Here is a 27,987-nt window from a genome sequence, read left to right as displayed (position 1 = left end):
TTGTGTATCTTATGTACTAAATTAAGTATTTTTCTATAATTATTTTAAATGTAAATTGACAAGGATGACATTAAGAGTTTGCACACATATTTGTAATTTTACTTGTTGTTTAAATTACAATTTCTTCACTATCGCCCATAACAAATACATACATTTTTAAACATAGACAAAGCAATTTTAAAACGTGCGAAAACAGGAATGTAAATAATTCTACTAATTAACTAATCCGATTCAGTGTGGCAACACTTCAAATGTCATATGTATGTCTTGCATTCAAAATTGGAATACATAATCACCTTTAACTGAGGTCGCATTCGTTCTAGAAACGTTACCTTTTTAATATTTATGCACTATTAACATAAAATGTTTATTGCAACGAAGAACTACTTTGTATGTCTAAATACGCTGTCGTTCTTGCAAAAGTATTTGTAAGATGTTGTCACAAATAAAAATCGGGCGATAAAACTCTGACACGCATACAATAATTTAAAATTGACCATTTAATCTGGTTGACATTGACATCCTCAATTGCTTCTTTATTATTATTGCTAACACAAATAACGCGATCAAATCTTACTCAATCAATTAATCTATTTCCAAGTTTTTGAAAGCTTTTTCGACTTTTTCTTTCTTGTCCAAAGCGGCCAACCTTTGCTGCTCCTCAGCCCTGAAGTAGGGCTCCATTTGCTTCAGTTGTTGCATGCACTTTTTGTGCAGTGTCTGGGTGTCGGGGAGGGTGCCGCCGTAGTCCGGGGGCAGCGCCGATCGCGGTATCACTGTTTCGTAAAACTTTTCGAGGTCTTCGTTCTTGTGATGGAATTTTATCTGTAAATATAAATAGTATAATATATTAATTTAAATAAATTACTAAGTCCACTGTAGTCCATAAGCGTAATAGAAGCACAGTCTGTGAATAGAAGATATTATATTTATTATACGAAAATAGATTATAGGGAAGAAACTATTTAACCTACAAATTATTAAGAGAAGGACATCATTATCAGGATATTAAAATTACTTGAAGCGTAAAGGTTGACATTTCTGCGATTCGATTTAGCACGACGAACACATAATCATACGTACCTTAAAGGTGTTTTGTTCGCATTCCCGTCTTACTTTAAACTATATCATGAAACCAAAGAAAAAAGCAAACAAACATATCGTCTACCTGATATGACAATAGCAACACGTAATCATCATCATCGTCAATCGTTTATCATAAGATAATACCTATCCTATACAGTCTTAGATCTCAGATACTTTCCTACTTATGAGAATTTAGATAATAGAAATAAAACGCCTTATCATATACTCTTTCTAATTCAAATACTCACCATATCGAAGAACTTCTTATCCATGAACGGTCTGATGAGGAGCAGCAGCTTGTCCAACACCGGCTCGGTGTTGAGAACGTGGATCGACTTCATTCTCACCGGCATCGCTTCTTGCACGTACTGGAAGAACTTGCGGAGGGTTCTGGAAACGAGAATAGATTGGGAATAACATACCTATCTTTCTTTGAACAATATTAAAGTGGCAAATGATGCACTACCGTCTTGAACATCTTTAATCAACTCCAGTCAGAATGAAATAGTTGGTAGGACTAAGTACGCCTACAAACAAACTGTTACGAACTTTCAAACCAGAACACAGTAGCGCTTGACACTGCTGTAATCTGCTTTGACAGATTTCACATAGATAGCCTTTGAAGTATATTCAGAAAGTATTCTAAAACCTTCAAAATCTCTCGATATACAGGCGGTGCAGCTACATATTGTATTATCTTATAACCTAACTGTTAATTGGTATGATTTTACATATACATATAACAGCTTGAGCTACTCGTGTATAGATAAGTACATTTGAATGTAATGTACATGAACATTACAATATGTAAAACTATTATAATATGAAGTTAATGTTTCCATGATTCGACATTCGTATATAAATGATGTAAATTTGTAAGGAATAAATTAATTATCTGATATAAACATTTTTTACGCTCGTTCTTTCGTTGTTACAGTGCGCTTTTATGAATAATTATTAAAATTAGGAACATTTTTGGAGCATAATTAGGCTTATAGTGTAACTTCCTGTAATGATCTCTACAGTATCATATTTTATTCTACATAAATAGCAAACGAGAATACATTCCACCAGATGGTGAGTGGATACTGCCACCCATGGTCATCTGTAATCAAGCTTAGGTAAGAGACCTTCTTGACGCAGCCAAGAAATACTCGAAGGTACGCTGCTACCCGTGCGTTGAGGAAGTTGGGACGTCTAGGATAAGTATGCAAAGTAAAGTAATGTTCAATAGAGATTAATAAGTATTGTTCAGAGAATATACAGAAAAGTCCTTAAATCATTTTGCCACAGTAAAACCATTTTCTTGCGTTTTAACTATTAAAATGACAATTACGAGTGGAACAATTATTAATATTCACAAAAAAAAAAAACAAAATAAAATAACAAAAACCTACGTTGTGACAGTTACTATTGTATTATATTATGTTAATTTAATAGAATATAATAGAATTTAATGAGATGTGTGAAGTAGAAAAAATATATGAGTATTAGCACGCAGGACGTGTGAAATACATAATGAATATCACGTTTTAAACTAATATCTACGTGATATGTAATAATTTACTAAATTAACATGATTAAAATGATTTTGATGCATATTTTCCTAACGACAATATTTACAATAATTTATTTCACGACCACATAACTACGATATATTCAAACATGTTTATTGATACCGGATATTTTTTAAAGATTATATAGTTTCATGTTATGAAATGAATAATTGAGCTTGCGGTGAATCCTTGCCTAGACATAACCAAGTAATTAATTATAAGAGGAGCCCAGATCATTTAAATGTTACAATACATAAGTCCAAACTACACTAAAAATAATAGTATTTTTTATTTATTAGGCATAAGTAGAAAACTAGCGATGAGCTAAACCGCAAAAAAATCCAAACCGGTTGAAACGAATCAAAGTTTACGCGAACCGTTTTTCAAACCGGTTTACTTAAACCAATTAAACTGTGTGAGTACTTTATATTATCTGTAACAGCCTATGATTTCGCATTTCTATGACATATAGATGAATATGAATTATGAAATATATTAGACGAGTTTTACGTGAATATACCACCTTTAGTAAGGTAATCTATATCTATATTTAATTAAATTAAATACGCCAAAGATCATATAGGCAATACAAATGGTTAGCAATATCTTGAATGAAACTTCGCGCCAGTTCAACCAAGCTATGGTAAAATTTTGTTTTGCTAAGATTTAAACAAATGACACAAAAGTTATAAATGAAATAAAAGATGTATCTTTTATTTCATTTGACATACGCAAATTTACATAATCTTACTTTTATTATGTTGGCAATAGTTATAAGTTTATCTACATAATTATTCCGTTTTATTTTCTATTAAATGTCCATACTTTATGGAGAAACTTCATTCGAAATTATGTATTTATTTAAGCGCGTTAGTTACCTTTGCTTTTCCTTTTGAAAGCTAAAACATATAAATACATATATACTTCACATATACTTTTGTACATCGAACGAAAATTAATAAAAATTCTTGTATTTTTATTTTAATAAAAAAGTATATGTTAATAATAGTATGTTATAACAATCGAGACGAAACGTTCATTCACGTCCGTTATTAATAATCAATCTATCCAATGTTTGTCTACCAAAGATTGACGTTAGACAGTTCATACATTTTCACTTGTTTTGATTGATTTCAATCTTTGTTAGACAAAAATCAGATAGATTAACGTTGAGTTGTACTAAGAATTTAATTTAGTGTTATTTTTATTGGCAATAAAACAGTTAACAACTGCTTTGGCGGTTTAAATTGGCTTGCATCAAATTACTATCTACAAAAACGATTAAATTAATCAAAGCTTCCACAAGTAGATTATTAAATGAAGGTAACATTTCTTATTGCGTTTACTCAGGTTATAATTTTAACTTTGTGTTTTAATTAATTGTACAAATATAATTATTAAGAAGAAAATAGAACATAATAAAATAATAAATTGTAGACATAATAAAATAATTAAGTAGACATAATAACATAATAAAATAATTGTTGTAGTGGAAAAAAATGTGGAAAAGAGTAACTAGTACGTAGAAAACATTTAATTTAACTTATTTAAATCAGTTCACTTATAGTCTGATTCATAATTAGGTGTCCAAAATGTAAACAAAGAAATGTCACTGTCAAAATTAACAAGAAACACAAACTTTAACAAACTCAACAAAAAACGAAAATTTAACAAATATACACAATTTAACAAACGCATTATGTAAACGAGAAAACATTAGAGTTTGATCACAATCACGTAAATGAATAATATCAGTTACGAAACTAAAAATGACAGCACAAGAAATGTCTTGGATTCCGATTGTGTTACCATTATCACATTTTAATTTTCTACCATAAACTTTGTTTTTTATTATTATTACAGTATGAAACGAAATTGAGGTGATATAAATATTAGAAAATGTGAATTAATCTTAATTTATTTAGATTATTATTTTATTATTGTTGTATTACTTAAATATCGACAAAAATAAAAACTACCATTTCTAACGTATTTTCTTGATAGGTCAACACCTTTGTTTACATTTTGGACACCTAATTATGAATCAGAGTATAGATATGTATTTTTACTACATCGTAAAATAAATTTCTTTACCAATGTTATACAATATTGAGATACTTACGATAAACTGACCCTCGTGAGATGTCCCAGCTTTACACCACGCATATCAAACAGGAAAATGTAACCGGGCTGGGGACCCCTCTTACTCAGACATGCATCTGAAATTATGCAAAATAACCATTTTTAATTTTTTTCAATTTATTTTTGACGACCCGCGTGGCGGAGCGGTCACCATACCGGTGTGACGCGCAAAGGGTTCTGGATTCGAACCCCGACCAGTCCGATATCTGAATGATAAATTTAGATATCTGTTGTGGGTCTGGGTGTTTGTGTATTCGTCTTTGTATGTTGGACACACACAAAAACGAATACACCCACGATACAGGAAATCCTAGCGTGTGAGTGTAGAAAGCGTTTATTTTTTGTTAATAAATAAAATTCTACCACTGTGGTAGATTTTGTGACCTGTAAGCTTGCAACATTTAATGATAAATCTTTTCGAAATTCGAATCCAACACACATTCTATTCTAATGGTCGTCGTTGAAAAAAATGGATGAAGGATTTATTGTGGGTATTTTTCATCGATATTATAATTTTGTGGTTTTCGTATAGTAATTATAAGGTGTCTGGTTGACCGACCTTCACTCCACGTTTCGTTGTTTATTAATTTTGTATTATTTATTTCGTCGTCCAAAGCTTACATTAATATTTTTTCAATAATATACAAGTACCCAGTTTTGAGAATTGAAATAGTTGCGTAAAAAGGTTTTGCCACGTCTCCGTGCTAAAATGTCCCTATAATATTTGAAATAATTATTTATTTATTACCTACGTAAATTACGCAGTATTACTTATTTATTCGTAAATTTTCTCTAAAAATGTTTTTATTTGTCAAAATTTCAAAAAAAGAACGCAGTATTACTTATTTATTTGTAAATTTTCTCTAAAAATGTTTTTATTTGTCAAAATTTAAAAAAAAGAAATTACTAAAATAAGCCGTTTGTGGCTTCATTCAATTTCAAGGCGGCGAAGTATCTTTACTAATCTATGTTAATATATATTCTGATACATATACGTTACCGCAATAAAAATACATGACAAAGGTACCTTATTTTCTTTGATAAATCGGTTATTCTGCCCGTCTATTTCAATTACCTATTATATTATTTTTATCAATGCTTTTTTATCTAATATCGAATTACAGATTCTATGAAATGGCGTTAGATTGCGTTATACATACGAAAGTAACGAAGTAACGTTATATATTATGATATGCCCGTTATTAATAATCAATCTATCCAACGTTTTGGCTACCAAAGATCGACTTGGCATTGTAATATTATGATCTTGGATAGCTAAAACTTAGATAGATCATAGATGGATTATTGATAACGGGCATTATGGTAAACTATAACCATTGCTATATATTTATGAGAAGTTTCGCTCCCAAGTGGGTCAAGGTAATATAGGCGGTAAAATAAATGTCATTTGCAAATGACAACCGATTTCGGTATGGTATCTATTTGAAACATAATTGCGCGTCCGATTTCGAAAACGCCGCCCTATTTGGTGTGGCGGCGTGTCAGCCTGTCATGTGTGTCTCGGGTTCGTATCTGGCGCGTTATTTCTTCAGGAATATGAGGCATATCTTATGACTTCAGTCCACGCGAGCAATCATAGGCAGAACCTAGTAATATTAAGAAAAGGTTACAGACATTTTTTTATGTTTGAACATGTTAATCTATGGAGATACTAGTGGAATTTGCAAAGATATTTAATAATATGCTTTACTGATGTCCTATATAACCGAGTCCAGTTTGATTTTTTCACATTTTGAAACTGGTTTCTCATAAAAAAAAATATTTACTGTTTTTATGGGGTTCGCCAATCTTAACCTCCAGCTTGCTCTTTTAAAAAATATTTGGTTATAAAATATAAGTAGATAATGATAAATATTATAATAACTTTATTATAACGATTGGAACACCCTAACCGATCCATCATTGCCAGTAGCGATCCGGTTCGGAAGGCTAACCGGTGGACTTGGTACTCGAACTTGAGGGAACCGTTTATACCTACTAATAAGTTAAAATAACTTATTTTTACCTGTCTGCGGAAGGTAATGTTCATCGATAGTCCGTATGTATGACTGTATCCCATTTCTGGGTATTAATAGTAGTGGTATGCACTGCTGTGTTGAAGGGTGTAGTAAGGGAGACCCCTTATAGATGGTAGAACCCTTTGTGGTTCGACTCCGGCGGCACACCTATTTCTACCTAATAACAGCAGTGTTAGGCGCTGCTGTGTTCCGGTTTGAAGGGTGTGGTAAGGGAGACAGACTTTTCCGAGGCGTTCCAGCTTGGTCCTCAAGGATAGTGGCGCATCTGTGGCCGACCTCAGGTAGGAATATCTAATCCTATCTGGATTGATTACAAATTTCCATGGGCGGCAGTAGCCACTTACCATCAGGTGGACTGCTTGCTCGTCTGCTACTCCTATATTATAAAAAAAAGACAAAACTTTCCGACGCGTTCCAGCTTAGTTCTCAGCATTAGCGGCGCATCTGTTGCCGACCTCAGGTAGGAATATCTAATCCTATCTGGGGTTGATTACAGATGTCAATGAGCGGGAGTAGCCACTTACCATCAGGTGGACTGCTTGCTCGTCTGCTACTCCTATATTATAAAAAAAGACAAAACTTTCCGACGCGTTCCAGCTTAGTTCTCAGCATTAGCGGCGCATCTGTTGCCGACCTCAGGTAGGAATATCTAATCCTATCTGGGATTGATTACAGATGTCCATGGGCGGCAGTAGCCACTTACCATCAAGTGAACTCGTATCGTTGCACTCGTATAAGTTAGGATTTTAAAGTCGTGATTTTGATTTTATAGATTTTTTGCAATTACTTTCTAGTCTAAATAATAACATTTATTATATTTTGATGGTGTTACTTCCATTGTAAAGTAGCCAAATATTAACATAATATGACGTATGTGGTCAAACAAGCTTATTTCGTTGGTTGTACCTACGGCATATACTTCTTATACCATGTATTATACATTAATACAACATTTATAAAAAAGACATATTGATATATGATGAAAAAAGAACAAGATTGCCGATATGATTCCGGACCTTCTCAGTACCCAGAGGTCGTTTTGATCCGGTATTAATTTGACATCAGGGGCCGTTCAAGTATTACGTAAGCAGATTTATTACAATTATTTACCCCCCCCCCCCACCCCCCTTGTCAGCAAAAGTAAGAAAAATTACCCCCTCTCCCATGCTTACGTAAACATTTTTCCTTTAATGTTTTGTTTTTATTTTATAATATAATTATAATGTGATAATTATAATTTAAAAAATACTTAAACACATGCATGATTTGCGGGAATCCCCGGAAATGCGTTTCGCTTTCAAGTAAAGGCAATGTGAGGGTTGCCATTCGTGTAAACAAGTAACAAACTACCGATGACGTAATCATCATCCAGACTCCCCTACCCCCCATGTCATCCAAAATAAGCAAAGGTAAGACCCCCCGCCCCCCTAAAAGCGCTTACGTAATACTTGAACGACCCCTCAGTTATTAATAATCAACCTATTATTTTTTTTCAACAACGATCGAACTTTTAATTTCTACAAGGTAGGCAGACACGGAAATTGACAAAACAATAACTTTTTAACAGACTTTAATTTTTAATTAACGTTTTAACCGAACTATTTCGGACGACGTGATGACGTCATGTTAACTAAAATTGTGTAACGCACGAATTTTTAAACCGTAGATTTTCCAGCCGGTTAAGCTATATTATCTTTCTTTCTTTCTATTGTTAACGTTAAAGATACACCCCACCCGCCCTTAACGATGACAAAGACAAAAAGTGCGTCATTATATTACTTTTTTGTAGTATTTCAGTACGATTGGTTCCGTTTCCGTTTCGTATAGATTCGTTTCTGAACTGCATGCCATTTGTTACGTCGTTTGTATAAAATAAAACAATATCACAAACGAGCCTTGAGCGTGCATAAAATTCCGCATTAACCCCCTTGACGTAACTAACTTGAGTAGCACGAGGGATGTTTGTACCCACCCCAGTTTTAAACGGATAGCGTTTAGTAAGGGTGCCTATTTACTGCCTATGCACTTCTTTAAAAACGATAGAATTCTTTGTGGTTAGGCCTCGGATGCCCCACCGCTATATCTATGCTAGTAACGCGCTAGTGGCCGGCATCACCCCGGGAAGGACGGCGGTATGTGCGGTCGCATCCTGTCGTATACACCAGACGGTGTGGTGATAGAAACTCACCTGGGCGGAGCCCGACGGGGCAGTGCGCTGAGAGGACTCCGGTCGCGTTGTTTTAGAAATCCAGGAGTCCTCTACGCAGCGCCGAGGACGGCCACCGGGGGGGTTTTAGTGCGGTAAGAGTCCCACATAACCCCGTGTCGCTCCCACGGCATAGGGTACCTTATGAAGGTTTCCCCCTCGAAAAATAAACTGGGATTGATTATGTGGACGATAGTGACCATTTACCACGAGATTAACTGCATGCTCGTTAGCTACTCAATTTTTTTATTGTTAACATAATTGACTTGTTCTCAAAATAAACTAAAGATAGATAAGCAACAGAGAAACAAAAGAACGTTTTTATCTTTGCTTCAGTGCAAATAAGCATAAAGCTTAGTCACAATGACTTATGTAAATGACACCGCTTTATTTTAAGAAGGGTCAAATCTATTTATAGTTTCAAAGTGACCTAACCTAAAGGTAAAATAAATTTAGAATTTGCCACCCAATGACCCGTACTGTAAATATAGTATTGTACTATAGGTACTTTAGGCAAAGTGCGAAGGCGTACTGTGCGTAAGGATACTGTTAGTGTTGTGTAGGAATGCTCGATGAACATCGATGTTCGATGATCATCGATGTCGCTAGCAAAAACATCGATGTTGACTCAATCTCAATACGTTTTGATAAAAAATTATGTTGTGCGTGCATCGGTTGGTTTAATTTACGCATTTGATAATTTGTTTTCAAAAGTTGGCTCTACTTTATCAACGAAGAAATAGATTAAAAGATTCTACTTTAACAAAATTATTTTTCCTTCATTCAGTTGGTAAAAGATACTGGAATATGTAATATTTTGTAGTATCTTAATAGATTTCGAACGATTTCACTGTATTTTATTTCTTTGTCAATTATTAATGCAAAAATCATCGATGTTATCCAACATCGATGTTCGGTTTTAGATAAATATCGAACATCGATGTTGGGCTTTCAATTATGACATCGATGTCAACATCGATGTTTTCTTTAATATCGATCATCCCTAGTGTTGTGTGCCGTGATATGGAAACTAGAAAAGAAAAACGAACTAGACGTAGGGTAGATAGATTAATCTACCACTAGTACTTGTCAACGGTTTCTCCCCGCCACCCCAGTTTCAATGGATCATGCAACTGGATCGAAATATCGGCAATAAAGAAATTTAAAAACGCATATCGTGAGTACCCGTTACATAATAAAATGACTTTAGGCAAAGTCAATTGTACGATGGTACCTACCTTGTTTTTGTAATTTCGGTTGTCGAAAAGATCGTCAGGAGAATAAGTGTCAGTATATTACAGCGAGTCGAGGAAGAAATATGCAACATTTTTTTTAATTTCCCAAAAAAAATAATTTTCTTGAGAAATATTTTAGTCACCAAAAAGTGGCAGCCCTAAAAAATAAATCGAATTTGTCTCATTTCTCATGGTTTTATTCCAGAGGCCTTAAACCACAATAGTAATTAAGGCAGTTTATTATGATTTACAAATAGGCAAGTAATAATTATAGCTCGGTCAAGGTAAACTTGTTGGTTCGATGTTTACATTGGAACAGACACTTTTAACAAGAATTCTCATATACAGGGTGGCGCAAAATTAATCACCCTATTTTGCTTTTGAATAACTTTTGTACTGAATAAAAAAAGTTATTTTGAGTATTAAAAATGTTTACTACTCCTACTACTTGAAGTCACGGGTCAATCGCAGCGCTTAAGAACAATATTCTTAAGGAAAGTCGTGGAAAATATGATAAAAGGGGGGCAAATTTGAATCAACGCTGGTGGAAGACACTTGACAGATGTAATATTTTCTAATTGGCAAAAAAAAAGTTACAGGTCCTGGTAACGATTTCTATTACTCAAAATTACTTTTTTTATTTATTACAAAAGTTATTTAAAAAAAATAGGGTGCGGCCACTGGGGGAGTTTTAGTGCTGTAAAAGTCCTACATAACCCGGCGTCACTCCGATGGCGTCGGGTACCTTTTGTAGGTTTCCCCCTCGTCAAAAAAAAAAGAGGTATGTCCCCCCACACGGGGCATTCCACCTCAGCGGTATTAACGCAATTTAGCAAATGTTGTCTATCGAACCTTGGTAGTCGGAAATTGGTTAACAATGTTAAGATTAATGATAATTAGTCGAGTACGGACAATTTGAGAGTGTTGAATAGATATATTATTATAATCTTTTATGCAGTTTTTGTAGCAGATATTATCTTTAAATTATATCTTTATGTAGATAATGTAAATTGGCAACAACAGCACATAATTAATGACGTTCTAGCATAAAAAATATGTTTTACTAAATTAATGAAATAACAAAATTGACACAGCAGTATTCCTGCATTTTATGCAAATTCAATCTTATGAGCAACAATAAGTAAAAGATACTGATTGAATTTGCAAACGAGTATGAAATCCATCTGATGTTAAGTGGCCACTGCCGCCCATGGTCATGTTTAACCAGCTCCATATACACACATAATATTTGTAGATCCTTATGGCTAAGCTTGAACGCCACGTAAATTGTATCTCCCTTACCACACCCTTCAAACAAGAGGCGCTCAACTTAGTCCTCGGGGGCAGTAACACTTCTATGGCCCACCGTAAGGCTCTAATCTTATCATATATTGTTAGCTTGAATATTTTAGTGGTAGGTATGAAATCAAAGTCATCTTGAAGGTCTTGAAGTCATGTAATAATATAGTCACATAAACGGTACAGAGTAACGATATAACAATTATACGTAAGTAAGTTCACACTAGTGATTAGAAGTATTATAACTACACAAGTATCTCCGTTATTCGACTGTTCCTGCTGGAGTCTCCGACCAGAATGTCGCTCTCTGTTAATTCGAGCGCCGCCAAGGTGTCGTCCCCACTTCACCTACCCGCATCTGTTTTTAAACTGTAGTATCAAATGAGTCACTTATTACTTTAATGTAACGTTATAAAAATGTGATATTGTTAATATCCAAGCTTCTTATTGACGACGATAACAGGTATGTCTCTACCCATCTGCATCAGGTGAGGGCAGTGGACTTTTTTATATAATATAGGAGTAGTAGACGAGCATGCTATCCACCTGATAAGTGGGTACTGCCGCCCAAAGAAACCTGAAGTCGATCACAGATGCGTCGCTTCTCCAGAGAACTGACCTGGAATTGTATTCCATACATACTTATCCAAGCATTATAGCCGATAACCAATTCTCCCATAATCCTACCACCATGCTATTTCATTCAACAATTAATCCATCAAGAACATTCCTTAAATGGAAATGGTCAAAGTTATTAATCATGGCTTTTTTCCTGCACCCGGAAGTTCATAAATCATTCAAACGTTATTAGTACAAGAAACTATAGGCATATTTGTTCATATTTAGGTACAGTGGAAGTTTTTTAGCCTGACTTCATTACGATAAGGATAATTTTCTATTTTTGGTCGTAACAGTAAAAACTTTTTAACAAAAAAGTCACCAAACTTCGGTATCACAAAGCGAAGCTTATTTTAAACAAAATGTTTGTTAAGCACATAATTCATATTTTCTAGTAAGTTTGTTGAAACTTTTCGATTGCCACAAAGTGGCTCCACTATAAAACTGGGCATGCAATGGCGTTTGCATCATGTTGATTGGTCCTAGCATTTGCGAAATAACATCCAAACATTGCTGATAATAAGTAGGAGGCTGCCGCCATAGATCCCGGAGTCCTCTTGGCAACGCTGAGGACGACCACCGGGTCGGTTTTAGTGCAGTAAGAATCCCACATAATCCCCCGTTTCCCCCTCGTAAACAAAAAAAGGAGGCTGCCGCCATACACTGCAATCAATCTCAGATAAGATTTAATTCCTATCAGAGGTTGATCACAGATGCGTTGTATGACAAAGACAGACAAAGTATGTCTCTCCTAAAATAAGGATGTCTCTCCTATCACACCCTTCAAAGCGGGAAACTGCAGCGTTGCATAACACTGCTGTTATCAGGCAGAAATAGGTGTGACGGTAGTGCTTTCAGAACCTCAGAGTTTTCTACCACCAATCATACGGAAATGTGATTGATAGCCTAGTGGTTAAGAAACTCGGCCACTCGATCGAGGGGTCCGAGGTTCAAATCCCAGGCACGCACCTCTGATTTTTCAAAGTTATGTGCGTATTAGACATTAATTATCGACCGAAATGAGAGGAGACCCGTGCCCAGCAGTGGGACGTTAATGGGTTGATGATGATGATGATGATGATGATGATGATGATGATGATGGTCATACGGAAGCTAATTAATTAAACAAAATATTCAGTTTTAAATGATACCAAGATAGCTAAGGGCATATACATGCATAATATATAAACTTGTATCTCTACGTTACACGTATGGCACAGGGCCAAAGGCCTCTCGGCTCAACCAAGGCCTTTCCGCTTTAACAAACAATAACCGGTGATAATGACGCTTTCCATTTAATGGTTAAAATTTATTGCGCTTTACTGCAATATTCATATTTGGGATTCAACTTTACAATAATAAACGAAAACAAAATAAAAGAGAAGCATAATACGAGTAGGTACAACATAAATATTAAATAAGTAAATAGAGCGCCAGCACCAGTCCACATGATGCTGAAGGGAAGTGGATATGGACATCTCCATGAGCGGCAGTGACCGTATAAATAGGAAAGGATTGAAGTCCTGCTTGAAGTCGGCCACAAATGATTTGCAATGCTTAATCTTGGGAACTAAACTTGGGCACCTCGTAAGTGTCTCACCATGCCTCCACATTCTTCAAATCGGAACATAGCGTTTAACACTATTATAAGACAAAAATAGATGTGGCGGTGCACGGTTAAGTTAAGTCATGGAGGGTTCTACCACCTTTAATCTAAATATATATAACTCAAAGGTGACTGACTGACATAGTGATCTATCAACGCACAGTCCAAACCACTCGACGGATCGGGCTGAAATTTGGCATGCAGGTAGATGTTATGACGTAGGCATCCGCTAAGAAAGGATTTTGATCAATTCTACCCCCAAGGGGATAAAATAGGGGATGAAAATATTACTTCGTAACGCGAGCGAAGCCGCTCGCAAAAGCTCGTACACAATAATTTCATCAAAATCGTTAACTCAGAACACGGACACTGTCCTGACAACTTGGTTAACTTTGACGGGTCCTTTACTAACAATTAGCTGAAGTAATCAGGTGTATATAAGACTACTTTCATATTAAAGTAGGAACTAAGGGAAAGCGTGAAAAAATTAAACCCACGAAATCTCAAGAGTATTTTACCGCGCGCGACTTTTATTTACAATTTCGGTTTTATATATCTCATGTTACATTTTAAAACGAGGATAAAGCCTCAGAATACATCCAGTATATTAATACCCAATTTGTTTATTAAAGAGGTGCATAAAACAAATATATACCTTATAAATGTGACCGGAAAAAGACAAAGTATCCTTGAAGACAAGAAGCTTACTCGTTTATTACGTAAGTACATGCATATAAGTATCAATTATTTATTTATTCCTTACTACGATCGCCTTATTGATGTTTTTATTTAAATTATCTCAGTATTTCCTTAATCCGTATTATTTTTAATCTTTATACAAAACTTTTACGATAATTAATACTAAAGACTTTTAAACAGAGCTTTTAACGCAAGCATAACAAACTAAAAGTAAAAAAAAAACACAAATTATTGCTGGTTACTTTTTAATACGCTTTTATTAGCTTCAGAGTTCAGACGTATGTATGTTGGTATGTTAGTATGTAACGGAATCTTTGAACATGATTTTAACCCCCTTCAAAACGTCGGATTAACTTGAAATTTGGCATACTTATTAAGGACCGATGACAATTCAATATTTTAAACATTCTGACCCGTTATCCTTACTAGGATAATCAGGATCAGCGATTTTTGTTTTCCTGAGACCCGGAAGGTCTGCGTTAAGACCAATAAAGGAATCTACCAGGCGCGCCGATCACGCGACCTGACCTGACCTGACCTGACCTGACCTGACTTGACCTGACCTGACCTGACCTGACCTGACCTGACCTCAACTTCGACGCGTCCGTTGTTAATAGCATCATGAAGCGGTGTCTCATCATCCTTATTCATTCAGCACTTCAACATCTGAACCTTCCTTTAACAAGATTTCCACTATTTCATTGTTCCCATTTCTTGCTGCCAAATGTAAAGGCATGTATGATTTCAGCTCATCGTCATAGTCACAACTTATATTATTAACTCGAGCTGTAAAATTAATTAAACTACTAACAGTTTTAAAATATCTGCAGGCAGCAGCAACACAAAGAGAAGAAATTCTAGAATTAATTTTGATATTAACATCATCATGCTGTAATATTAAATCGATGATTGGATGACGTCCTTTTGAAATGGCTAGATGTAAAGCAGTTGACCGTTTTTCTCTTGAGTATTGCCATCAGCGCCTGTTTTTAAAAGATGCTCTATCATCCTTTTTCCGTGATTACTTTTATCCAAGATAGAGGACCTGGGATATGGTATAAAAAAGCGTGGGGTGCTTTCTAAGATATTATCAAAATGATAATCCTTCTACTCAATATCTATCCATAAAATAACTATTGACACCATGCACCCCACGCTTTTTTTACAATAAAAAATATTTTTATCTTATTTACACTATTCTTAATTCAAATTTAAAAAAAAATATTTTCTATTTTTTAGTTGGATTTTCTATAAAAAGTGTATTTTTTTAGTTTTTTTAAACTATTATGTATTTTTAATTTTTTGGTCGAATTTTTTATAAAAGCGTATTTTTTAGTTTTTTTTAACTATTTATTATTTATTAAATTCTTAAAGGTTTTTCGAAATTATTTTGAAATGACATGGACTCATCTGTTAGCCATATGTTGAATACGTGGTGGTCGACCCATTACTGGAAAGCTGGGCACGGGTCTCCTATCAAAGTAAGTGGGGTTCAGGCCATACTCCACCGTCTCCACCGCGCTGGCCTAGTTCGAATTGGTAGATAGAAATGGACGTGGTATTATTTCGATTTTGAAAGTTTTTAGCAATATTGCCTGAGCGCTCACAACTATATCTTATATTAATCTGTGTCGGAAGATATAGAGGCTGTCAAAACAGTCAGGTTGCTGAGGAAACATCTATTTTAGTTACCCAAGTAACATATATAAAATCAAGTTTTACACGATAACGTCAGTAAAATTACAAATTATGAAATGTTTATGAGTGTCTGGCGGGGATTCGCTACGGAGGTATTGCAATGGGTGTCGTCGATTTCTGAGAATATCCCAAACAAAATATCAAAGTTAAGAATTGTTATAAAAACAAAAACACGACTTTTACAATTTTTTTAATTTAAATATTTGAGAAAACGAAACCGAAACATAAGTTTTGATTTCTGTCCCAGGCCGAAACAGAACCTTTAGACGTTGAAAATTTACACAATTTCCTTAAATTTGGAGGTTATAGGAGCAATTGGAAAAGTTATTTATAAGATTCATTAAAGTACATAACATAAAAATAAAGACACATATTAACGAACATATATTTCGGATAACTCGAAAGCTTCGGCTGATTTCTGGCCGAAACTTTATTGAAACTTAAACTTGATCAGTCAATAGAAAAATTAAAATTTCGTCTTCTGTAAACCACAAAAAGTCGTCAAATCTATTTCATACAATAAAAGCCCTCTACAATTGTATTTTCCCGTAGACATTGTGTGTAAGGTCACATACACGTCGACAATGAAATCCCTCGTTTTAATAAACATGTTTATTTTCAACAGATAATTAATTTATGTGCATAAAACAGAGGCCAGTGAGGCTATTATATGGACATTGATTTCATGTAATTTTATATAAGTCCTCATTGGAGCAGCGTGGTACAGTAAGGTACCTCCTTTGCGCGGGGAGCCACGATCAGACATTAAGGGACCACCAAGAAGTTAAATACGACCCAGTAATATGAGAAAGAGTTAAAAGCTAAATTAGCAATTCATATGTAGTGACAGAGACTAATCTCGGACGTTCCGGTTTTATTTTGTCTGTTTTTTTTTAGTAACAAGAATCTTGTGTTCCATTTAATGGTAAGTGGTAGCTGCGACGCTAGACAAATGTGACCAACTCCATAGTAACAGTTCCATATAGTAACAGTAACTCCATATAGTAACAGCTCCACTTGAAGCCGATCACAGATGTGCTACCATTCCTGAAGACTAAAATAGTCACCTGATATTTAAATATCCGTATCCACACTCTTGCACCGGAATGCATAACTGCTTTACATTAGCAATGGATACGGTGGTACCCTCTAGGCCTATACTGGTTCCACAACCTTTCAAATTGGTTTCAATGCGCTTCAATGTAATGTTATTGTTTAATGTTTAAACAAAACCTTTATAGTGATTATCAGCACGAGAAGATTTATACAAAAACAGACTGCGTGTTGAACCTATGCCCCACGCAAACCAAACCGGTTCCGACATCATCATTGATCCATGACAACAAAGAGATAAGTGTAGTATACGATGATAGTTATGTGACAACACAATTAGGCAAACTCATTGTACCAATCTGCAGATCCAAGAATATATTTAGGCAAATTTATCCGACTATTGGTGGCTAGTATCTACCTCTGAAAGCGCGAATACAAGTAGTCTTCAGTCGGAGAAGTGGTAGTCTTTACATAGCTGTGAGAACTTATTAACAACTTTCAGGTGTGCGGGTTTTTCTCTGCAGGTGCTCGGATATTTCAAAAAAACATAGTGCGGAAAAATACTTACAATAAGAATATAGACGAAAACGTATATCAAATCTGTTATATTTTAGAATATTAATATACATTTTTTTATTTCAAACCTAAATGGTGGTAATATATTCAAATCATACTTGACGTGAGAAAGTTCCCATTTCCCAGATAGTGTTGCCAGTACCTCATTTATTCAACAAAATCTGACATTCCCCAATTGGCCAGGTCGGTAGAACGTGGTCTAGTCCTCACTCTGAAACGCGTGCTCAATAGTTGGACAGTATTGGGTTCACGATGTATTAAAGAAATAGCAGCTTACCAACTGTCATGAAGAGGAGCTTGCAGCCAGGCTCGAAGAAGTACTTCGAGGGTTCCGTGTAGTGCAGCCGATGGTAGATGATGTCGTAACCTTCGCATGATTTCTCCGGCAGGAACGAGAACTCTCTGGAAACAAATATAGTTTAATATAGTATATGTGTAGATAATATCAGCATTAAAACAGTGCATACTCCCCGACTTGCATATGAGACGACCATTTTAGTGCTCAGAAGTGGCTACACTTCCCTGATATGTTCAACCAGGTATAACCTATTCCGTATGGAGTGTAGGTACAGTCCATGGGCGGCAAGCAGTCAGCTTACCATCAGGTGGATCTTCGATTAATTAACATATCTCCCCAAATTAAAAGTGACCTTCGTAAAAAAACTTTCATTATTCTACTGACGTTGTTAAACAAGACGTTGCTATGGCCACTGGCCAGCATCCAGCACTAATTCCAGCTCATCTAAATAAAAGATTTGACCGTACGCACTAACATAGCAAGTTAATAAAAAACAGGAAATTATAAATAAACCGATTATTGAACGATAAAAGTAACTTTAAAATAAAATAATTAATCGGGCACGGTAATGTTATAGCGCTGGCAATAAACTAAAGCTTATTATTTTCATACGCCCGTTAGTAATATCGCGTTATCAATGTCAGATTTTTGCCTAACAAAGTTTACATTTCAAACAATATAGGTAACTTGGTTGATTTAAAATTGATAAAATGACTTATTACTAAAAAGTAAATAAATCAGTTCTTCTAAATATATATAACTCAAAGGTGACTGACTGACATAGTGATCTATCAACGCACAGCCCCAAACAACTGGACGGATCGGGCTGAAATTTGGCATGTAGGTAGATGTTATGACGTAGACATCCGCTAAGAAAGGATTTTGATCAATTCTACTCCCAAGGGGATAAAATAGGGGATGAAAATATTACCTCGTAACGCGAGCGAAGCCGCGGGCAAAAGCTCGTTTAGAATATAGAGCATCAAAAATGCCAAATATTAGTTTACGTCAGCATATTCATTAACGAGCGAAACTTAAAAATACTAGGTTAAGATGGTATTTGTTAGCTCGGTCGAACAGTAATAACGTGGTGGAGTTCTATAAGTATAAGATAGGTTAGGTTAGGTTACAACGTAAAAGCAGTGCAAAACGATGCGAATAGGACACGGTAGCGCATAGCAATCGGGTGGGACCAATTCTTTTAAATTCAGATATTATTACATAATCGTACCGAGACCTGTACAATATTTAGACATTGAATAGTACTTTTTATACTTGTAACAAATCGCCAAAGTAGTATTTTGAGAGCAATTTAATTTTACAATACTACAAAGATTGATTAATACCTATAAAACCCCTATAAAATGTAAATGGATTCTACCACTTACTCAGTATTAGATGCAACACGATTGACGTTAATCCAATCAGTAGATTGACCAACGAGGCCACCCGGTCACCATAATCACCTACTTCGGTAAACATTGCACAATCATATGTTATGTGTTTATTTTTTATATACTATAGAAATTGCAAATGTGCATTAAGACTACTTGATAGAAAGTTGCAATACCGCCTATGGATGTTTATTCGTATAATCAACTTCATAAAGGAATATAGTCTTCTCTGAGATCAGCCACTTGCGTTGGTAATCCTGTAGACTAAATTGAAACGCTTTGTACATATACTGTTCTCGTACCACATCCTTCAGACCAGAACGCAAATCTTAACACTGGTCTCTAAGTCGAATATGTGAGGTGTGGTTGTGCTGACTCCAGAGTGGAACCCTGAAGAGTTCTACCAAGGAGAGTCTGAAGGTGATCCTCAGACCCTCCTGTGACCCTCAGAGGTTCGAATCCGGCGGCACCACCGCAACGCCCATTTCTGCCTAATAATAGCAGTGTTAAATACTGATGTGTTCTTGTTTGAAGGATGTTGTAAGGGAGACATACTTAGCCGAGGCATTCTAGGTTAGTCCTCAGGGGTAGCGGTCATTTGTGGGCGACCTCAGGTAGGAATCTAATCTTATCTGGAGTTGACTACAGATATACATGGGCGACAGTAGCCACTTACCGTAAGACGGACTGAACGCTCGTCTGCTACTCTTATATTATAAAAAATCTACCTAGATAAATAAGCTACGTTTTATCTTGAAAATATTCCATTTGTAAATAATATTTATTCGTACATTACTAACAATGTTGCGTGTCAATAATTATAAATGAGTGCCAAATTCGAGTCCGCTCATGTATAAAAGATTTACGTCATATTATAATGTTGGTCTGGCAAACATTTAATAATAATTGTTTGCTCAAAAAGGTAAATATGAATAAGGTGTGTCCGATCTTAAATATATCACTTTTTGACCCCATTTTAGCTTGCATACTCTTCACAATTATTTGAAGATGGTAGTACTATTAGTATGGCTCCGGAGACACCGCTACATAATTTTGACAACGCCAATACAGCGGTGCTGAGTACGGGAGTGTAGAAAGCGTAAAACATGAGGCATTCTAAATTAGTTCTTAGGGCCGCAATATTATTGGTTACTAGCTGACCCGGCAAACGTTGTGTTGCCATATAAATAAAAAAATGTTAAGAGTGAACAGCCGTTATCACTTAGGGGTATGAAAAATAGATAGTAGCCGATTCTCAGACCTACTGAATATGCAAATAAAATTGGGTGAAAATCGGTAAAGCCGTTTCGGAGGAGTACGGTAACTAACATTATGACACGAGAATTTTATATATAAGATTTAAATGGCCGACCACAGTGGGTTGAACAGTATAGTAAAGGAGAAACACGAAGCATTCTGACTTAGGCATAGCAATCTATCAGTGGCGTACCGCAGTAGGATTTATTACAATTGCCCATTCGCAGACTGACCCATTTACCATTGCATGTAAGTATTGTGTTTTCATAAATAATAACTACGGTATGTTTTTTTATAATATAAGAGTAGCAGGTGAGCATGTAATCCATCTGATAACAAGTGGCTACTGCCACCCAAGGACACCTGTATACAACCCAAGATAGAATTAGATTTCTAAATAAAGTCCACCACAAACGCCGCTACCCCTAAGGACTAAGCTGGAAAGCCTCCGAAAAATATGTTTCCCTTACCACAACCCTTCAAACCAGAACACAGCAGCGCTTAACACTGGTGTTATTCGGCTGAAATAGGTATAGGTACGACGGGTTCTACCACCTTCAAAAAGTTATTTTATACATATTGTTTTAAAATCAATTATTGCCTCGGAAAGGTATGTCTACGATCACACCCTTCAAACCAGAACACAGCAGCGCTTAACACTGCTGTTATTAGGCAGAAATAGGTATGGCAGTGGTGCCGCCGGAGGCAAGCAGGCAAAAAGTTCAAAAAGTTTTAAAGGTGGTAGAACCCTTTGTGGTTCGACTCCGGCGGCCTAATAACTGCAGTGTTAGGTGCTGCTGTGTTCCGGTTTGAAGGGTGTGGTAAGGGAGAAAGACTTTTCCGAGGCATTCCAGCTTAGTCCTCAGGGGTAGCGGCGCATCTGTGGCCGACCTCAGGTAGGAATATCTAATCCTATCTGGGGTTGATTACAGATGTCCATGGGCGGCAGTAGCCACTTACCATCAGGTGGACTGCATGCTCGTCTGCTACTCTTATATTATAAAAAAAAAAAAAGTTGTCATACAGTGTTTTAATTAAATATAACCATTGCGTACATTACATATGTATATATTACGTCAATACTGGTAGCTAATATTGAGTTTGCACTCATTAGCGAGCTTCTACGTATTTTGTGTGGAAAATCACTGATTTTTCATAGTCAATTATCAAGACTGGTAACATTCACAGAAATGAGAACTATGCGTTAGTTCAGACGGTTGGAGTTTCAATGGTTTGGTTGAAGTATTGTTAAATATTGAATTATGTACTTGTGTATGTATACTAGTATATATTAATACTAGGATGTTATGAAACTCCGTAACCGAAGGTATCGGATATCAGAAAAAATATCCGAAACCTTTAACGAATCTATATACATAAAAATAATGTTTATCTGTATGTCCTTAATAGAATCGTACACGTTTAGCAAAGATGTTTCACATGAACCCACGATAGTTTCTGAGTCATACAATGACCAATTTTCGACAGATGGCGCCACTGAAGGTACTAATTTTTAGTTATATGTATGTCATGTTATTTTTTTTAAACCCGAGGGAAGCCGCGGGCTCATAAGTTCTGTACAAAAGCTTCGAATTATTTCGGATAAGGGCAGAGCCTAAATGAAATAATTTGAAAATTTTTCACCCGACCAACCCGACGCTGTTCAGATACTTTACAAAAAAAGCATTAGATACCTGACTGCATTTTTTCAGTTTTACAATTTTAATCCGATATACGAGTACCTAATTTCATATTCGTGATCATATCCGAAACCGGCACAATATTTTTAATGAATCCGTATCGATATCCATATCCGATATTTCATATCCATAACATCCTTAGTGTATCCCTAATGTATACCCGTGTAACGTTTTATGGTATTTTTCACACGTATGTGATAATTGCAGATAAGGTCGACGGGTTTCGGTTGCGTTGACGAAATCATCATTAAGGTTAGGCATTTAATTAGCGGAGACTATGAGAATGTTAACGCTCATAGATTTTTATCATAATATTTATAATAAGGTTATTATGTCACTACAACGCTTTTATTAGCTTGACCGGTATGTATGTATGTAACGGAATCTTTGAACTCGATTTTTACCCACTTTGAACGGTCCGATTAACGATTTTCCTTGTGCGATTTTAGCGTGGTTTTTAGACTATAATTATTCTCTCATTAGGTCGGCTGGTCGTCAAGCCAAATCTCATCCTTGAGGTAGAGAAAGATCGGCAATTTAAGTTTTCTAATCTTTTCGACCTCAATTAAAAATACGAATTTTGATCAAACTCTCGTGAAATTATAAAAGAGAGGTAGTCGCGGCAAATCCCACCACATCTTACCAAGGGGAGGGAGAGGTGGTAATATTGGAGGAGAGAGAGGAGGGAGAGGTGGTATATGGAAAAATATGTTCGTTCATACAAAATACTGAAGTATACCAAATTCTGCCAGCTGGCGTAGCATATACGAATAATGCATACATACTATGCAAATAATGCAAATTGTGTTCAGTGCAAACAGTTGCAAATGCAAATATTGCCAGTCTCTCCTCTCTGGTGGCTCGTTACGTTTTTGTACGGTATATATTTACATACTTGGAAAAATACACCGTGTCCATAATGTTTATTTGTAACACATAATATTATGTAAGAAAGAATTGCGCGTCTGTATTCGTGGACGGGGTTTACATACTCGCCATTGTTAGGTGATATTCGGCGAATTGTTCGCTTCTCGATCTTACAGTACCATAATATATTTTAAACCAATATAACATCTAAAATACATCCGTTAAATGCTATATTCGTATGTATATACGCGTTCCTAAGTATGTAAAACACACATTTTTGTGGTTTAAGGTCGTGGTCTATGATCCTGAGTACAAACACTTCCAATAATTAGCAATCTTAACACAATTAGCTGGAATACAATTAATTTGCACTTGTTTTGCACTCCGGTCTTCGTTAAAATGCACTGACGTAATATCACAGTGATTTATTATACTTTGTAATGTAAAATGTCACGATTTACCTACATTTCGTCGTGATACCATCTTACGGATTATAACAATTGTAGATAAAGTATAAAGTAGACTGAATACGGGAGTGGTACTGTCGTCAACCCAATACTGTCCCAAAGCTGATCAAAGGTCTTCTATATAGGCCTAAAGGCCATAGTCCACCTCGCTGGCGTAGTACTAATTGGTAGAAAACTTTTTTTGAGAACTTAGGCGTGCAGGTTTCGTTACAATGTTTTCCTTTGCCGTTCAAACAAATGATCAATAATTTCTAATATGCATATAACTATTGTTAAGATCTACATCAAGATCTACATTAAGAGATCTTAATTTTAACGACTAGGCTTTGGGCTAGGTCACTAGTGGCTAGTTGTCGTTATAGGGTAATCGTATTAATTTATTTACGGTTTTAGGGGTAAGGTGGTAGTTGTAGAAAAATCTGACCCCCTGTGGGGAGTAGGGGAAGGGCTAAAAGTTTCATGTTGCATGATATTCGATAAGATAAAAATCTTTTTGTCATTATCCATAAAGAATAATAAACATAAATTGACTATGATAAGATCGTGGTCACCGTATACGTCCCACACGGAGAAAGTTCCAGGTTTGCAGGTCAGTTTCTGTTCTGTCTAGATGTTTGTGTACTCTACTTGGTGTGTATTTTTGCCCCCAAGACAATTTATTTCCAATATTTAATTCCAAGACAGGGACATATCAAACATGCCAATTATGACCTCACAACAGAAACGGAAAACATACATAATTATGTATGATAAGAACACAGGATAAAAACTTGACGTTGAATATTACAAATACGAATCGTGTGTTTGTTATATAATTTATTTAGTGTATCTGAGGAGTAAGCTGGAATGCCTCGGAAAAGTATGTCTTCCTTACCACATCCTTCAAACCAGAAGGCAGGGTTAACACTGCTACTTAACACTGCTATTATTACTCAGAAATAGGTATGGCGGTGGTGCAGTAAGAGCCGAACCACGGAGAGTTCTACCTTCAAAAGGTACACCATATATTTTTTTGAAAACTGCAACGCATTAAATGCAGTGACATGCATTAAAACATTTTGAAGATCTGTGCACAGAAAAACATATAGGACGTAGGTAATTAAAAATATATCAATCAATATTTATCTTATCGTCACATAAGTAATTAAGCTGCTAAAAACGGATATTTAAATGAAAAACATATTATTTAACATTTAAATAATCATTGCTTTACGTAAGAAATTACGATAAAGGAATATTACATTATTAAGTATGTATCTACGTTGGTACAACCCTCAGTGGTTTGACTCCGGAGGCGCCAACGGCTTCCGCCTAACACCAGTTTACTTATTTACGAGAAAAAAAACAAGTTATATAAATAGGGGATCTTCTTGTCGCCGACAAATTTCATACTGTATCATTTAATATTCATTGTTATAGGAACACCTTTTTTTCCTAGAAATATTCCTGTAGAGCACTGCAAGCTCAACTTCTGCCTGAGCGGTTCAATCCCACACTACGACACTAGTTCGGATTCAATCCCTAGTCAAGTTTATCCCGATAATGAATTTACAGATTATGTGTACATGCACTGTCACCAAGTCTCAGGGAATGCAGAATACAAAGGATAACTGTAATGCTTTTTAAAGGCACAGTTCTCTTCCCACCAGTGGGCTGCTGCATCATGGAGCAGCGGCTCCAATACAGATTTGTGAAGACACTTAATGCTACTACATAATATTTGATTTTCAAATATCAAAATTCTGAATTATTATAAATATAATTATAGTGTTAGGTAGATACAAGTAATAATTACCTTCAACATATAATTTATGGCAATTCATTACACATAACTATGTAGGTATTTTATTCTAGAATAGTATTAGATAGTTTTTGTAGGGCTGTTTTGCTGCTAGTTAATTTTAATTCTATATACTAATTACTATGTTCCTTTTTACTGGAAAATTTACGTTAACATTTCAAATTGGATAAATGTATTGTTACAAACATTTATATAAGTTACTTAGTTACTTTACAAGTGTATGAAGGACAATACTGAATTAACCAGTGAACCTCGACTGCTGGAACAGAAATTTTGCATATATGTTAAGTTTGGATAACAATAGAAAGGGCAACATTGATTATATCAGTACTATTTGTAGGAAACAATAGCACTAATACTAGTACAGTGGTTCCAACATGACTTCTCAACAAAACGAGGAGGTCCGAACCTCAGACACTCTGTCTGAGGTTCGGACCTCCTCGATTTCAGACCTCCGGTTTTTAAAAGATAAATATGTAGTTATTAGAAATTAATTATCATTCCTTTAGCAGGAAAGAAAAACTAAGTATTGTTGTGAAGCCTACTAATTTGTACTAAGACAGCATGACAGATTATGGCCTAAACCTCTATCACCCTCAGAGTAGACTCATGCCCAGCAGCAGGACAGTAATTGGTTAATGACATTTTTATATTTGTTATTTGACCTTTTTATAATTACATAGTCAAAATGAATTCTTATCTGACATAGTTAAGTTAATACAAGCCTACATCTTACTGTCAATGACTCTAATGACAATGACCTGCGTAGACAGATAACTTTGTGGACAAGTGTGGGAGTTTATCTGTAGTCGATCCATTTTTTCATACAATAGAAATAGTAAATGATAGTGCAGTCCACCTGATTGTAAGTGCTAGCTGCTGCTCAGGGCGTTAGTTTCCCATCTGAATCGGCAATGGATGCTGAGGTTACCCTGAGGTACTGTTTGTGTTTCACCTTATGTTAAGTATTGGCTTACTGATGTACACACCGCACGCACATCTGTCTTACACCGTAGCTTCCAGCAAAATGCGGGGGGACACGCCCCCCTCACACCATGCCACAATCCACAGTATGTACATATGAGACAACAGGACCTTCATATTACTCCACATACACTATAGGCACCGAGTCAACTTCAGCTTACTCATTCTTTTAACAATGTTCGTTACTCTACTTTTGTAAAATATCTGTATCACCATTTTTGTGCTGCTGAAAAACATCGAAGATAGCTCATGCTTTTTATTTATTTGATCACTTGATCACATTTATTTGATATACATAATGTATTAACTTTATTGTATTTTATATCAGATTACAGCAAAGCAAAAAGGTACCTATGTTTTCTGTGTCTAGGTGGCACATAGCAAGACGTAAAGGTTAAAAATAATGGTTTAGAAACATGAATGGTTTAGTACAGAAGTCCTTATATTTTAGAAAAATATGATTTATGGAAATTCACTCCATAGGATAAATAGAGATGTAATGATTTTTGAAATATATTCCTCTATATCTACTAGTACTAAAGTCCTAAATGATTTTTTAAAATACATTATTTTATATAGACTAATATATATTTATCTTTTTACGCATATTAAACAAAAATATTATGAGTCGAAAAAGAGATCTACAAGCTTATAACATTAGAATTTAAATATATTTTGCGCAAATATTTGAGCGATTCAAAATAAATGTTATGAATTGTCTACTTACAAAGCTTCTATAGATGGCTTCAGTTCGTCACTCAGGACTCTGTTGGAGAATATTTCGGGCGTGCTCTTCCTGATCGCATAATACCTCTCTATGCACGCTTTAGTTTTATCTAGATCCCCATAATATATATTTATCTTTTTACGCATATTAAACAAAAATATTATGAGTCGAAAAAGAGATCTACAAGCTTATAACATTAGAATTTAAATATATTTTGCGCAAATATTTGAGCGATTCAAAATAAATGTTATGAATTGTCTACTTACAAAGCTTCTATAGATGGCTTCAGTTCGTCACTCAGGACTCTGTTGGAGAATATTTCGGGCGTGCTCTTCCTGATCGCATAATACCTCTCTATGCACGCTTTAGTTTTATCTAGATCCCCATAACACGCGTTACAAAATAACAGAAGTTGTTTATCGGTTAAATCCTTTGGTATATATTTTGATTTATCTAATTTCTGTGTCCACTGCCGCAAATGTTCTATATCGTCCTGAGAATACACGTCCACAGACGCTACGGCCGCGTCGAAATCGAACTCTAATTCTACGGGCATTTTTCCTAATTAATATTTATCCTCGTAATTTTTCGCGACGTTTTGTATAATCGATATACATCCAACCTCACTTACGTTTATTTGACAACTGACTGATTGTAACGAGTGAGTGAAGGCACAAAG

The 27,987-nt window shown here is 35.4% G+C and overlaps 1 protein-coding gene across 1 annotated transcript; it reads right to left on the bottom strand.

Moving 5' to 3' along the window:
* Positions 1–12: 12 nt before the first annotated feature.
* Positions 13–27,975, bottom strand: LOC140746089 (alpha-tocopherol transfer protein-like). Its single transcript, XM_073078090.1, has 6 exons — positions 27,575–27,975; positions 18,091–18,215; positions 4,765–4,861; positions 3,521–3,541; positions 1,335–1,476; positions 13–825 (listed from the first exon to the last, which is right to left on the bottom strand). Exons 1-6 carry the CDS (start codon positions 27,862–27,864, stop codon positions 586–588), a joined length of 915 nt encoding a protein of 304 aa, XP_072934191.1. The 5' UTR covers positions 27,865–27,975; the 3' UTR covers positions 13–585.
* Positions 27,976–27,987: the final 12 nt, after the last annotated feature.

Source organism: Epargyreus clarus, unplaced genomic scaffold, assembly GCF_041222505.1.
Source record: "Epargyreus clarus isolate Ecla_fem2 unplaced genomic scaffold, WU_Ecla_fem_2.2 ptg000012l, whole genome shotgun sequence".
Lineage (NCBI taxonomy): Eukaryota > Metazoa > Arthropoda > Insecta > Lepidoptera > Hesperiidae > Epargyreus > Epargyreus clarus.
The sequence above is the reverse complement of the archived record's forward strand: the minus strand, read 5'-3'. Positions and strand labels throughout refer to the sequence as shown.

Bases quoted from the DNA above. Each gene is read 5' to 3' on its own strand.
- LOC140746089 (XM_073078090.1), bottom strand. From the start codon at position 27,864: ATGCCCGTAGAATTAGAGTTCGATTTCGACGCGGCCGTAGCGTCTGTG. The intron at 4,862-18,090 runs GTAAGCTGCTAT...GCATAATTTCAG, and splicing joins GCTCCTCTTCATGACAGTTG to ATGCATGTCTGAGTAAGAGG. The intron at 826-1,334 runs GTGAGTATTTGA...TTATATTTACAG, and splicing joins ATAAGAAGTTCTTCGATATG to ATAAAATTCCATCACAAGAA.